General features: G+C 26.8%; 1 protein-coding gene across 1 annotated transcript; it reads left to right on the forward strand.

The window, feature by feature from the left end:
* The first annotated feature begins 1,049 nt into the window (after positions 1-1,049).
* Positions 1,050-11,444, forward strand: LOC129606635 (uncharacterized). The gene is made up of 4 exons (XM_055517049.1): positions 1,050-1,083; positions 8,646-9,790; positions 9,856-10,709; positions 11,189-11,444. The coding sequence occupies exons 1-4, from the start codon at positions 1,050-1,052 to the stop codon at positions 11,442-11,444; spliced, it is 2,289 nt and encodes a 762-aa protein (XP_055373024.1).
* The last annotated feature ends 269 nt before the right edge of the window (positions 11,445-11,713 follow it).

The following is an 11,713-nucleotide window of genomic DNA, read 5'->3' on the forward strand; positions in this document are numbered from 1 at the left end:
TAAAACTGGCTAGTTAAGATTGTCACCATTAATTTCAAAACAATATTAACTCATTACAACAGAGGGGTTTCGAAAGCAATTTGTTCATTACAAATTTTATTACATATTTAAATTTTATTATTTTTGTCTACTTAACAAATTCAGTTTGGGCCTCAATATTATTATGAAAATATTATGGCAAATCAACTAAAGCCGAAAATATTTTGACTGAAAATTTTATTTTTTGTATTTTAGGATGAATTTAGAATTGCCTTGTAAAACAAAACTAGCACAACGGTCTATTTCTAGAAATTAGGAAAATTTTATTAAAATCCAAAACATATGACAAGATTTTCATAAACGTTTGGCAATTCTAATTAAATTAACGCGTTTTTTTTTCATGAAAATATTTATGTATTTTTATATCCTGTTCTATTCATTAAGTATTTTCTTTACAATATATACATTATAATATTGTAAAAGTTCGGAAGATGAATAAATAAAAAAAAAAAAAACAGCCATGTAGACTATAAAGTAAAGAAGAAAATTATGAAATTTATTTACTAAACAGATCTCTACTATTATATTGCATATCCTTTTCCAATAGAAATTTCAAATAGAACAAAAAAAAAAACCATAATTACGTGCATATGTTTGTATGTATAAACGTTTGAATGTTGTAAAACATACACTCTTATATCCATTTATATTCATGGGTTTTATATTATGCGAATTAAGATACGATAAAATAATTTTATTATAAAAATATGTGTATATACATTTATATAAATATATTTTTAAAAGTATTATACGAATATTATATGAAAAATGGAAGAAAAAAAAACCAACTTTCATAAACAACTTCATTGCGGCAATCACAAGATTTATTAAACTACTAAAAAAAAAAAACAATAATAAGAAGAATAAAATCTCAAGTATATTATAATATAAAAGTGCAAGAAGAAATTTAAGAAAACAAAAACAAAAAATTAATAATTGAAGTGTGATTTACAAGAATCAAGGAAAAAAAAAAAGAGAAAAAGAATATGGAAAGAAATAGAAAAATAAAAATGACGGTATTTTGTGTTTTTATGACACCAGAAAGTTCGTTTTATTAGATATGTTATTAAAAAAGGAAAAATTTTTCGTTCTCCTTATACTTGACTGTCTAAAAAGTTTATGAGTCTCATTTCACCCATTTCTACTACCTCATATAAGAACTGTTATACGTATACTCTGTACATACATGCTTATTTTCATTTTTCTAGCGGATTACATTATATTATATATATATATAACTATACAAATATAAATATTTTAATTACAACATACTAAATTATTAAATTCAATACTATGAATTGATAAAGTTAAAACAAAATATTTAATTTAAATCTAAGTAATTCATATTATTCTTATATGATATGAGAAACATAGAAATTAAACATAAATCAAAAATTCATCTTTGTTATTCTTTTATTTGAAAATTACTGTTATACTAAGCCTATCAATTTAACATTCTTAATTCATTATGTCTCTTCAAATATGAGCTCCTTATAATTCAAATTTACCACAAGAATAAGAATTAAATTATATTTAATAACAATTTAATTAATTATTAGATTAAATTATCTTTAACCCTTTCAACCGGGATTTCGAGTAGTGTAGTAATTTGTACATATTCCACATGCTAGATCCATTATCTTTATATAAAACAAATAGTCTATGATGGAAAAATTCATGTTAAAATTTAGTGTGCTGAATCATGTAAAAACAATATGGTACAACAAAAAAATCAAATACAATGCCATTTTTTACTTTTGGACGTTTTTGGATTTTACTCGTATTTAATTATATTTTACAAGTAGAAGTTATTTAAAGTAGAATATTTCAATAAATTGCAAATATGTAAAATATTAAAAATTGCATATACGCAGGCGTACAAAAAATTATATTAGAAAATATTGGTGTAAAAATGCATTTTGCAACTGTGGTACAGGAAAAATTATTTTCTTTTTAAAATTTAAATTAATTTTTTAAAGATTTCTGAAAATATTTTTAATATTTTCAATAAAAAAAAATTGTAAGCAATCAATTTTAAATGAAAACCCAATCCTATACTTAAATTTAAGCAATATAATTCAACAATTACTCTAAGTCTTTACATTTAATATTGATTTGCATATTATGTTTTAAATAAAATAAAAACTTTCTTTAAAATTTAAAAAAGAAAGCTTAAAATGATAAGTGCTTTAAAACTAATATTGATGATATCCGCCTGAATCTGTTAAACTGTCTTAGAATTTTTTTTGTTTTGCTGTTTTATTACAAAATTTAACAACGAAAACTATAAATATCAAAATCAGAAAATCAAAATAAAAAATTGAATAATCAATTTTATTTAGTTTTCATTTTTTTTCCAATTCTTTTTTGCAAAAATCTAAATTTCGCCCATCTTCTTCTTTTTCTTTACTTTTTGTTTGTATACATAATATGCATAAAGCAAAATATGCTCATAACTTTTGATATCTCATCCAGGAATTGAATTCAAAAGCAAGAAATAAAATAAGAATAAAAATGAACAAAAAAAAAAAAGACAAAATATAGTTTTCATTTTTCTTCAAGGATATTTTTCTTACATAGAAAAACCTACATAATATGTGTACGTATGTTAAATATGTATGTCTATTGTAATAATGAAAAAAAAAACTATTGAAAAGCCATATATTGTGAGAAAACTCACAAAAAAAAAAATGATAAAGAAAAGCTGAAAATAAAACTAAAAGAAAAATTAAAGGAGGAAAGGAAAAAAAAACAAAGGCTAAAATTGAAAAGAATTTCCCAATAAATTATCATATTTGTCGCAGACAGCATTTCAACTACTTTTTCTGAAAAACAACAAAAACAAAAAAAGAACAAGGTCACTTTTATGAGTAAGAGTCTTTTGTTTTTTTTTTTTTTTGCTGCAAAAATTGAAGCGAAAGAATGGAATAGCGTATAGATTAATATAGAATGAGATAAAAAAAAAATATAAGAATGGGAAAGAAAACAAAATTGAGAGCAGCCAACTTATTAAAAATATTGAAAATAAAAAAAAAATATAAGGATAATATTATGTGGAAATGTGTATGAAGTGGAATGTGAATAAGGATTCACAAAAAAAGTTAGGAAATGAAAACGCAAAAAAAAAACAAAAATAATAAAAATGCAGAAAAAAAAACAACAAATTTAAAATATAAACGAAAATGAAATCTTTTCTCAATCACTAAAAATCATTATCATCATCATCAATATCATTATCATTACTATTATCATCCATATTTACATTACATTTTGTCAACATGGGGCGAAAAAACGAAAAATCTTATACGTCTTATAGCCACAAATAATGACAACTACATACGCTTTAATTCAATGGCACAAATTTTTCAAATCAAAAACCGAAAAAAAAGCAAAAACACAAAATAATATAGCCAACCAAATGAAAAGGGTTTTTTTTTTTTCTCTCTCTTGCTTTCATCATTATTATATTTAAGGATATTGATTATACAATGATAATGTTTCTGATGCCTAAAATGAAATTCTACAGTATAGACGCTTTTAAGGAATTCTGCTATATAAGAAAAGAAATAGAAATTGAAAAATAAACGAGAAATGAAAATAAAATAAAATTTCGTATATAGTTAGGAAATCAGGTTCTTTTTGCTGATTCTACAATTTTAATAGAAAAACACAAAGAAAAAAAAAACAGTGCGAGAAAAAACTATATCGTTTATACTCGTATTCTATACTTTATTTCAAATACATCTATGCATATGTGTACATAAAAAATATTTGTATGTATTTATACAGTCGAACTTCAATAAATTGAATCAATTATAATGTTCTAAATTCAATTTGAAGTTCAGAAATTTTAAACGTACAAATAAAAAATTTAGGAGAGTTTTAACAAAATAATTCGAATTTATCTATATGGAATTAATATACCTGAAATTTGAAATATACTTGATTATTCATTTCTTGTAGTTGTTGAGAAGATTGAATATTTTAGAAACAATTTTTTTTTTTTGTACGATGAATTTTATTATAATTACTGTAAGATTACTTCCTGTTCTAAACAGTATTTACTTGGGATTGATTCCTATCGCCACCATTTTGGTGAATATCGAGGGGGACGATATCCTTGTGCTATGTGGTAAGTTGTTTTCTGATATCGGCACTTCTAATTCGATTATAAATGCGAATATCGTAATACTCGTATAACATGCAGTAAAACTAGGGTATATTTACGAAAGAATAAAATCTATAAATTTTGTCAATTTGAAATGTTTGTGAAAATTAATCTCAATTCCAATTTGAAAGAGCAATGAAAATTTTGAAATTCAAATATAACACAAAAAAAAAAAAATGAAATTGCTCAATTTCTCTTTGTAATTTGAAATATTCTTTAAATAGAATGGATTTTAATTCGCTTAACATCCATAAAAATTGCCATCCTTAAATCTACATATCTGTAATTTACGTACTTATTTCGTCAATATTATAAGAGGGATCCGAATTAAATAATTTCCACTGTATATATACACATAAATATTTTAAAATATATATTTACATAATAATGTCCTGTATATTTTATTATGCGTATATAATATTTTGATTTGTAAATGCATGTTAACTTTTATACACTTACTATAATAATAATAATATAATGGAAGGTTTCTTTACTTCAGAAGGAATATTCCTTCCTCTTTTTTTTTATTTTTTTTTTGAACAAATTATACTTAAACAATTTAAAAACTTTTTATTTGATTTTGACCTACATTTATATATATATATCACACATACACACACATTACGTACTTATTAGATGAACGTAAATATATAAAATTTAAATATAATTACATTATTACAAACAATAATTTTACATACTCTTCATAAAAGGGAAGTTAATATTAATATATATATGCTGTGTGTATAACAACATTTAAACTCAATTCTCTAAAATATATATTTTTTTTTCCCTTACGAAACACGTATTTCTTATATATATCCCTTATATGTATATATACTTGAAAATTATATCATATATATCGTATAATATACAGTATATGTATCCTTAAATACTAACATAATGTACAAACATATTTCAATTTGATGATAGTTTTGTGCTCAATCATAACTATATAGTATATATATGTATATATATATATATATATATATATATATGAAAGAGTTATAATATTGAAAAGGATGTACATATTATGTATATCTAGTTGTACACTGTCTATTCATTCCCATAGATTTAATATTACATTATATAATGTTATATAATCAATTTAATATATATGAAAGTTAGTAAATATAGTAAATGAAATATTAATAGTATATATAAAGAGGGTTCAGAATATAGTGTAGAGTAATAGTGATAAAAGAAGTCGATATATATATGTATATATGTATATGTATATATGGAGTATAAATATAAAAATTTAGTATATATAATAAAGTGTAGTTGGTATATTGATTTCAATTTACGTCAATTGAAAATTTTGAAGTTTTTCAAAATGGTTTTTGAGGTCCATTTAACTTAAGAGAGAAAATTTAATTTTCATTTTCTTTATTCATTTGGGTTATTTTTTTTTTTTTTGTTTTTTCAGTTTTCTTGATTTTTGGTTTTTTATTATATTTTGCTGGGTTTTTCATTTTTATTCGTTTGTTTTTGTTTTTCTTCTTTTTTTTTTTTGATCATATTGAGTAAGAACAATAGAGGAGCTGTAGAAAATACATTTAATTTCATTTATAATATTAAGAGAGTCTATTTTATCATTTTACTAATATATTTAAATACGTAAAAGGATTTTTGATTTTGATTATTTTTCATTTTGTTTTTTCTTTCCTTTCTATTCCATAAGGTTTGGATTGTTTTATGCTGTTTCTTGTGTTATTCTTATGATTTTGGTTGCTGATTATTATTTTTTTTTTGCTTTTTTAAGAAGGAGGCATTTAATTTATGATGGTAATTCTGTTTAATTTAAAGAAGACTTTTATTGGTATATTAAATAAAAAAGAGTGTTTTTTTTTTGTGTTGTGTTCCTTTGCGAATTTTTTGCGAAAATTTCAAATTCAATTTTGAAGGAGGATTATTTTATTAAAAAGCATTTGTTTTCTTTTTTTTTATATTCTTTTTTCTTTTTTTTGTGTTTTACTACAAATATATAAAAAGGTTTATTAAGAGGATATTAATTGATAGAAAATTATAATAGTATATAACTGTTATATTGTATATAGTTATTTTATACTGTTATATAAAATTTTAAATAAATTGAAAAAGAGGCATAAAATAAAGAATATAAATAGAAATTAGAGAAAATTGAATATAGTATTCAAAATAAATTTTTCGAAACTGTGTTCTTTTTGTTATATTATTATGTATATAAATTGTATACATTTTTAATAGTCTGAAATTTGGCGTCATTTAGATAATAATAATAATAATTGGATTCATTGTTATATTGTTGAATAATATTGGTGAACATAAATTCTTCTTAATTTTCATTGATTTGTATATCTTGTATGTATGCGTATAACAGTATAATGAATTTTTATTGATATTTATTATACAATAATATTTTAAATGATTTTCTTTTTTAATTTGAATTTATTAAATTCGATTTTTATGTTTTAATTATATCTAATTTTATATATATATATATTGCTCTCATTTAAATCAAGTATGTATATTATTTGAATTTGCAAAAAATTTTTGTCATAAATCATCCTTATATAATATATAAGAATTTGATACATATGTGAATATTCCTTGTAATTTACTTGTTTTATACCAAATATAAGCAATTTTTATGAATATAAAATTGAAAATTTATGAATTTATATAAAATAAATTTTTAAGAAAATAGTTTATTGACTTCATTTTTCCAAAATTTAAAGTCAACTATTATACGTGTATTGTAGTTGAAATTAGAAATAAAAAGAACTTCTAAAATTACATCATGTTCAATTATGTGTCATAATATGTTAAATACATTTAAGATAAATTGTAAATTTTCCTGTATTTAGGTATGTACTCGTATATATATAATAATTTTCACATATTCAGTAATTTTTCAAATTAAAGAACACTTATTTATTTAAAGTTGTAAGAGAAGGATGGAAGGGAAGAATTGAATGTGTGTTTACATAATATGTATAAGAATATATTTCAGAAAAATTATTAAATTGAATTAGAAATATAAATAAATTAATAAAGTACTGATAATAATGTACAATAGCCTATTAATTTCTGGAAAAAAAAATTAATTCTTGGACTAACATTTTCAAATTACAATGAAATTGTACTACTGCCTACTGTTCTGCCACATAATTTATAATTTATAAAAATTTTTGTTTAACTAGAATCAACCAGCATTATTAAAGTTATCACCGTCTTTAGTTACATATTCAAGTGGTATCAAATTACATCTTCAGTACGATACTAATTTCTGTTCACATGAAAATTGCTGACACAGCGTCTGCAATCGAACATGTTTAAACATGAAGAAATTACGAAATTATCGTTCCCATCAAAAATGCTGACGAAACGTCTATAATTTTGCACGAGGCCGGAAATGAACTTAATTTTAATTACTATAAATACTGTTAGATTTTAAGATATGATTTAGTCTAAAATTGGTGTTAATAAGAATAGAATATGATAATTAAACTATCAATTCGAATTTAAGTAATTGTAAAATTTAATTTTTAATAGTTGTGACATTGTGTGAAATAAAATTATTTTTTTATAATCGAATCAAGATAGTTTAATAACTGGCGCCCAACGTGACTTGAATCGTGAAATCGCAAAACTCTTCGTTAAATTTTAAAAGAAAAGAAGAAAAATAAGCATATCGCGATAAAAGTGTACCCAACTATAGTGCGCGTATTGTGGAAATCCGAAGTGAAATAAAAAGAAAAAGGAACTGAAGCAAACCGTACTTACAAAAAAGTGTTGAAGATTGTGCCGCAGTAGGACGTTTACGAGAATAAAAGTTCACGTCTAAAAAGGACAAACACAACTCAACCGCTATTCGCATTACTCACCAAGACTCAAACAGATGAATTACGTTTTTTTCCTGTAAGTAGTTTTTCATTACACTTAATCTTAAAAACTTAACTGAGGGAAACTAACTGCATCTCACTGAATAAGCTTTAAAAATATAGAAGCTTCGTTAATTTTAAAAAAATTAAGATTTAAAAAAATTGAAGTGATAAATGAAAATTAAATTGAAAATTTGAAAAATTAATCAATTAACCGATAATAAATTGAAAAATTAAAATTTAACCAATAAATATTTAATACCAAAAATAAAACAAAAGTAATTAAAAATTTAAATGAAACCAGTAAAAAATTAATAAGATTAACCAATTAAATTTTATATTACCAAGAAATATTTAATTAAAAAATAAAACAAAAGTAATCAGAAATTTAAATAAAACCAGTGAAAAATTAATAAGATTAACCAACTAAAAACTTAAATTTAACAAAAAATTTGAAATTAATCGACAAAATTTGAAAGAAAAATATAATTTAAAAGTTTAAAACCGCGTAATAGAATAATTTAATTAGTGAAATTACCTTAATAAAAAGTTAAAAATGGAACAAATAATGGAAGAGCTCAAAAAATTAAATGGAGCCATCAATGCTCAAATTGAACAAAGCAAACGGTTTGAAATTCGCCTAGCAAAACTAGAGGCTCAGTTCAATACACCACAACCGCAGGTAACAAATTTGGCAGCACCGAAAAGTGAAGACGACCTGAAACAAATATCGAGACTTCCGGACTGTGTCAAAGATTTACAAACCTTTGATGGCGATGCAGTGCAGTATGTATCATGGGTGCACAGCGTAGAATCAATTCTACGAGATTACGAAGTTGTCAGAAACAAACCCATATACAGAGCAATATTACAAGCTATTAGAGGAAAAATTAGAGGTAGAGCAGATGCAGCTCTAATATCGTACAACCTGTTCGACGAAGAATGGGCCGCAATCAAGCAGTGTTTGTCCCTGCATTATGCCGACAAACGGGACATACGCACATTGGAGCACCAAATGAGCACACTGACACAGGGAAGATCAACCATAGATGAATTCTACGCCAGAGTCAACCATCAATTCTCCCTCATAATCAATAAGATCAAGACCGAGAATTATACAAAAGAAACTATAGACGTACTGATAGAATCACAAAGAAACAGAGCACTGGACGTATTTATCCGAGGGCTCAATGGGGAATTGTCCAGGTACTTGATGCTTCAGAAACCGTCAACTCTGCCAGAAGCATATTCAACGTGTCTAGAGCTCCAGAACTATAGTTGCCGAAACTTCGCTATACACAACAGGAATGATAACAACAGAATCACTGTACCATTCAACAAAATGTCCATGAAACGACAACAACCAAGTGCTGGGAACCCAAGGTCGTATCAACCAGAACAGCCATTAACAGTGGAACAACGGAACTTGGCTTACAACATTCAACATCAGAGAGAATCGCAACCTCCACCTAGACCGCCAAAACCGTTAGAGAAGATGGACGTTGACCGATCCATACAAACACGTCAGGTTAATTATATGAACCGGCCAGACAACTACAGGGGAATATACAAGAGGCCACCATCAGTAGGCAACATGCCTAGCAATAAGCACCAAAGGCTATTCAATATGGAAACACTTGAAGACGACGTAGATGACCACCCAGAAGAATGCAGCGAATATGACGAAGAACCAGCATATGCAGATGATGAGGTTCAAGAAGTAAATTTTATGACGGACGCCTTTCAAGCGTTCCTTACTTAGAATTCAAGACAAAAAACAACCAGCTCCTAAAATTTCTAGTCGACACAGGAGCTAATAAAAATTTTGTAAGAGAAGAGATCGCGACAAATGCCAAACCAACAACAAAACCATTCAAGATACGTTCAGCTGGAGGAGATATAACAATCACCAAGAAGATCGGAGGAAGATTTTTTCAGAGTCTGGGAAACAACACCTTCATTGAATTTTTTGTTTTGCCAGGATTGAAGACCTTTGATGGTATAATTGGAGACGACACGCTTAAGAAGCTCGAAGCCATTATAGACAGAAAGAACAACACCTTAAGGATCAAGCCAGATATAAAAATTCCGTTAAAGGCAAAGGCATCAGCTCAAGTCAACACCATCGAAATCGGGGCAGACCATTTACCGAAGGCAATCCAAGAAAAAATTATGGGAATAATAAGGAAATACGAGAAAATATTTGGCCCAATAAACGACAGGGAAATAATAGACACACAAGTGAAAGCAGAAATTAAAACTACTACTGATGATCCCATATACACCAAGTCATATCCATACCCAGCCAATATGAGGAAGGAAGTAGAGGAACAAATCAAAAAGCTGCTAGAGGATGGAATTATCCGCCCTTCGAAAAGCCCTTACAACTCACCGATCTGGGTAGTAGCCAAGAAACCCGACTCATCAGGTGTGAAGAAGTATAGAATGGTTATCGACTTTAAACGACTTAACGCAGTAACGGTACCAGACACATATCCTATACCGGATATTACAAGCACACTAGCAAGCCTAGGCCAGGCCAAATTCTTTACAACATTAGATCTGACATCCGGATTCCACCAAATCATGATGCACAAAAAGGACATTCCCAAGACGGCTTTTTCAACAATGAATGGAAAGTACGAATTCCTAAGACTACCATTCGGGCTGAGGAATGCGCCTTCAATTTTCCAACGCATGATAGATGATGTTCTAAAGGATCAGATAGGCAAAAGCTGCTACGTATACATCGACGACGTTATCATATATGGAAAAACGGAGGAGGAACATTTAAGAAACATCACCATATGCGAAAGAAGTAAAATTCGAAAACTGGACGAAGGACACTGTATGTATCAACTGCTAAAGGGAATAAACGCCAGTTGCAGCCTTCAATACAATAAGGAAGAAATCATAGAAACCATAAGTGAAAATATCATCTTTCTCAATAATTTCAATGGGGAGCTAACAAGTGGCAACACGAGCAAACACTTAACTGGAAGCTTTATGATACAGCATACCAACGAAACCGTTCACATAAAAGGTCAGAAATTTACAAGCGAATCTGCCACCACGTCGCAAGTTTTACCACCTGTTCTTCAAGAAAATTTAAAAGAAGGAGATATCAAGCTAAGCCTCGACTACATTCACGATCTTCATATCAGCAACACAAAACAACTTCAGAAGCTAATACCAAGGAGCCAACTCTCTATAGCATCCGATATTACTATAGGACTCGTCATCATTGCAGTCATCATCATTTGGGTCATCAAGAAAAACATCAGCAAGGTTGTGAGAAAACGCACTCCAACAGTGGTTCCTACTATAGAGATTCCGCAAATTTCAGTCATAGAAGCACCAAAATTCCAGCTTGATCTACGGGACGCAGATCTTTGAAGGGGGAGGAGTTATCACCGTCTTTAGTTACATATTCAAGTGGTATCAAATTACATCTTCAGTACGATACTAATTTCTGTTCACATGAAAATTGCTGACACAGCGTCTGCAATCGAACATGTTTAAACATGAAGAAATTACGAAATTATCGTTCCCATCAAAAATGCTGACGAAACGTCTATAATTTTGCACGAGGCCGGAAATGAACTTAATTTTAATTACTATAAATACTGTTAGATTTTAAGAT

Source organism: Condylostylus longicornis, unplaced genomic scaffold, assembly GCF_029603195.1.
Source record: "Condylostylus longicornis isolate FDR11 unplaced genomic scaffold, ASM2960319v2 ptg000020l, whole genome shotgun sequence".
In the NCBI taxonomy this organism is placed as follows: Eukaryota; Metazoa; Arthropoda; class Insecta; order Diptera; family Dolichopodidae; genus Condylostylus; species Condylostylus longicornis.

Bases quoted from the DNA above. Each gene is read 5' to 3' on its own strand.
- LOC129606635 (XM_055517049.1), top strand. From the start codon at position 1,050: ATGACGGTATTTTGTGTTTTTATGACACCAGAAA. The intron at 1,084-8,645 runs GTTCGTTTTATT...AAATAATGGAAG, and splicing joins TGTTTTTATGACACCAGAAA to AGCTCAAAAAATTAAATGGA. The intron at 10,710-11,188 runs GTACGAATTCCT...ATTTAAAAGAAG, and splicing joins TTTTCAACAATGAATGGAAA to GAGATATCAAGCTAAGCCTC.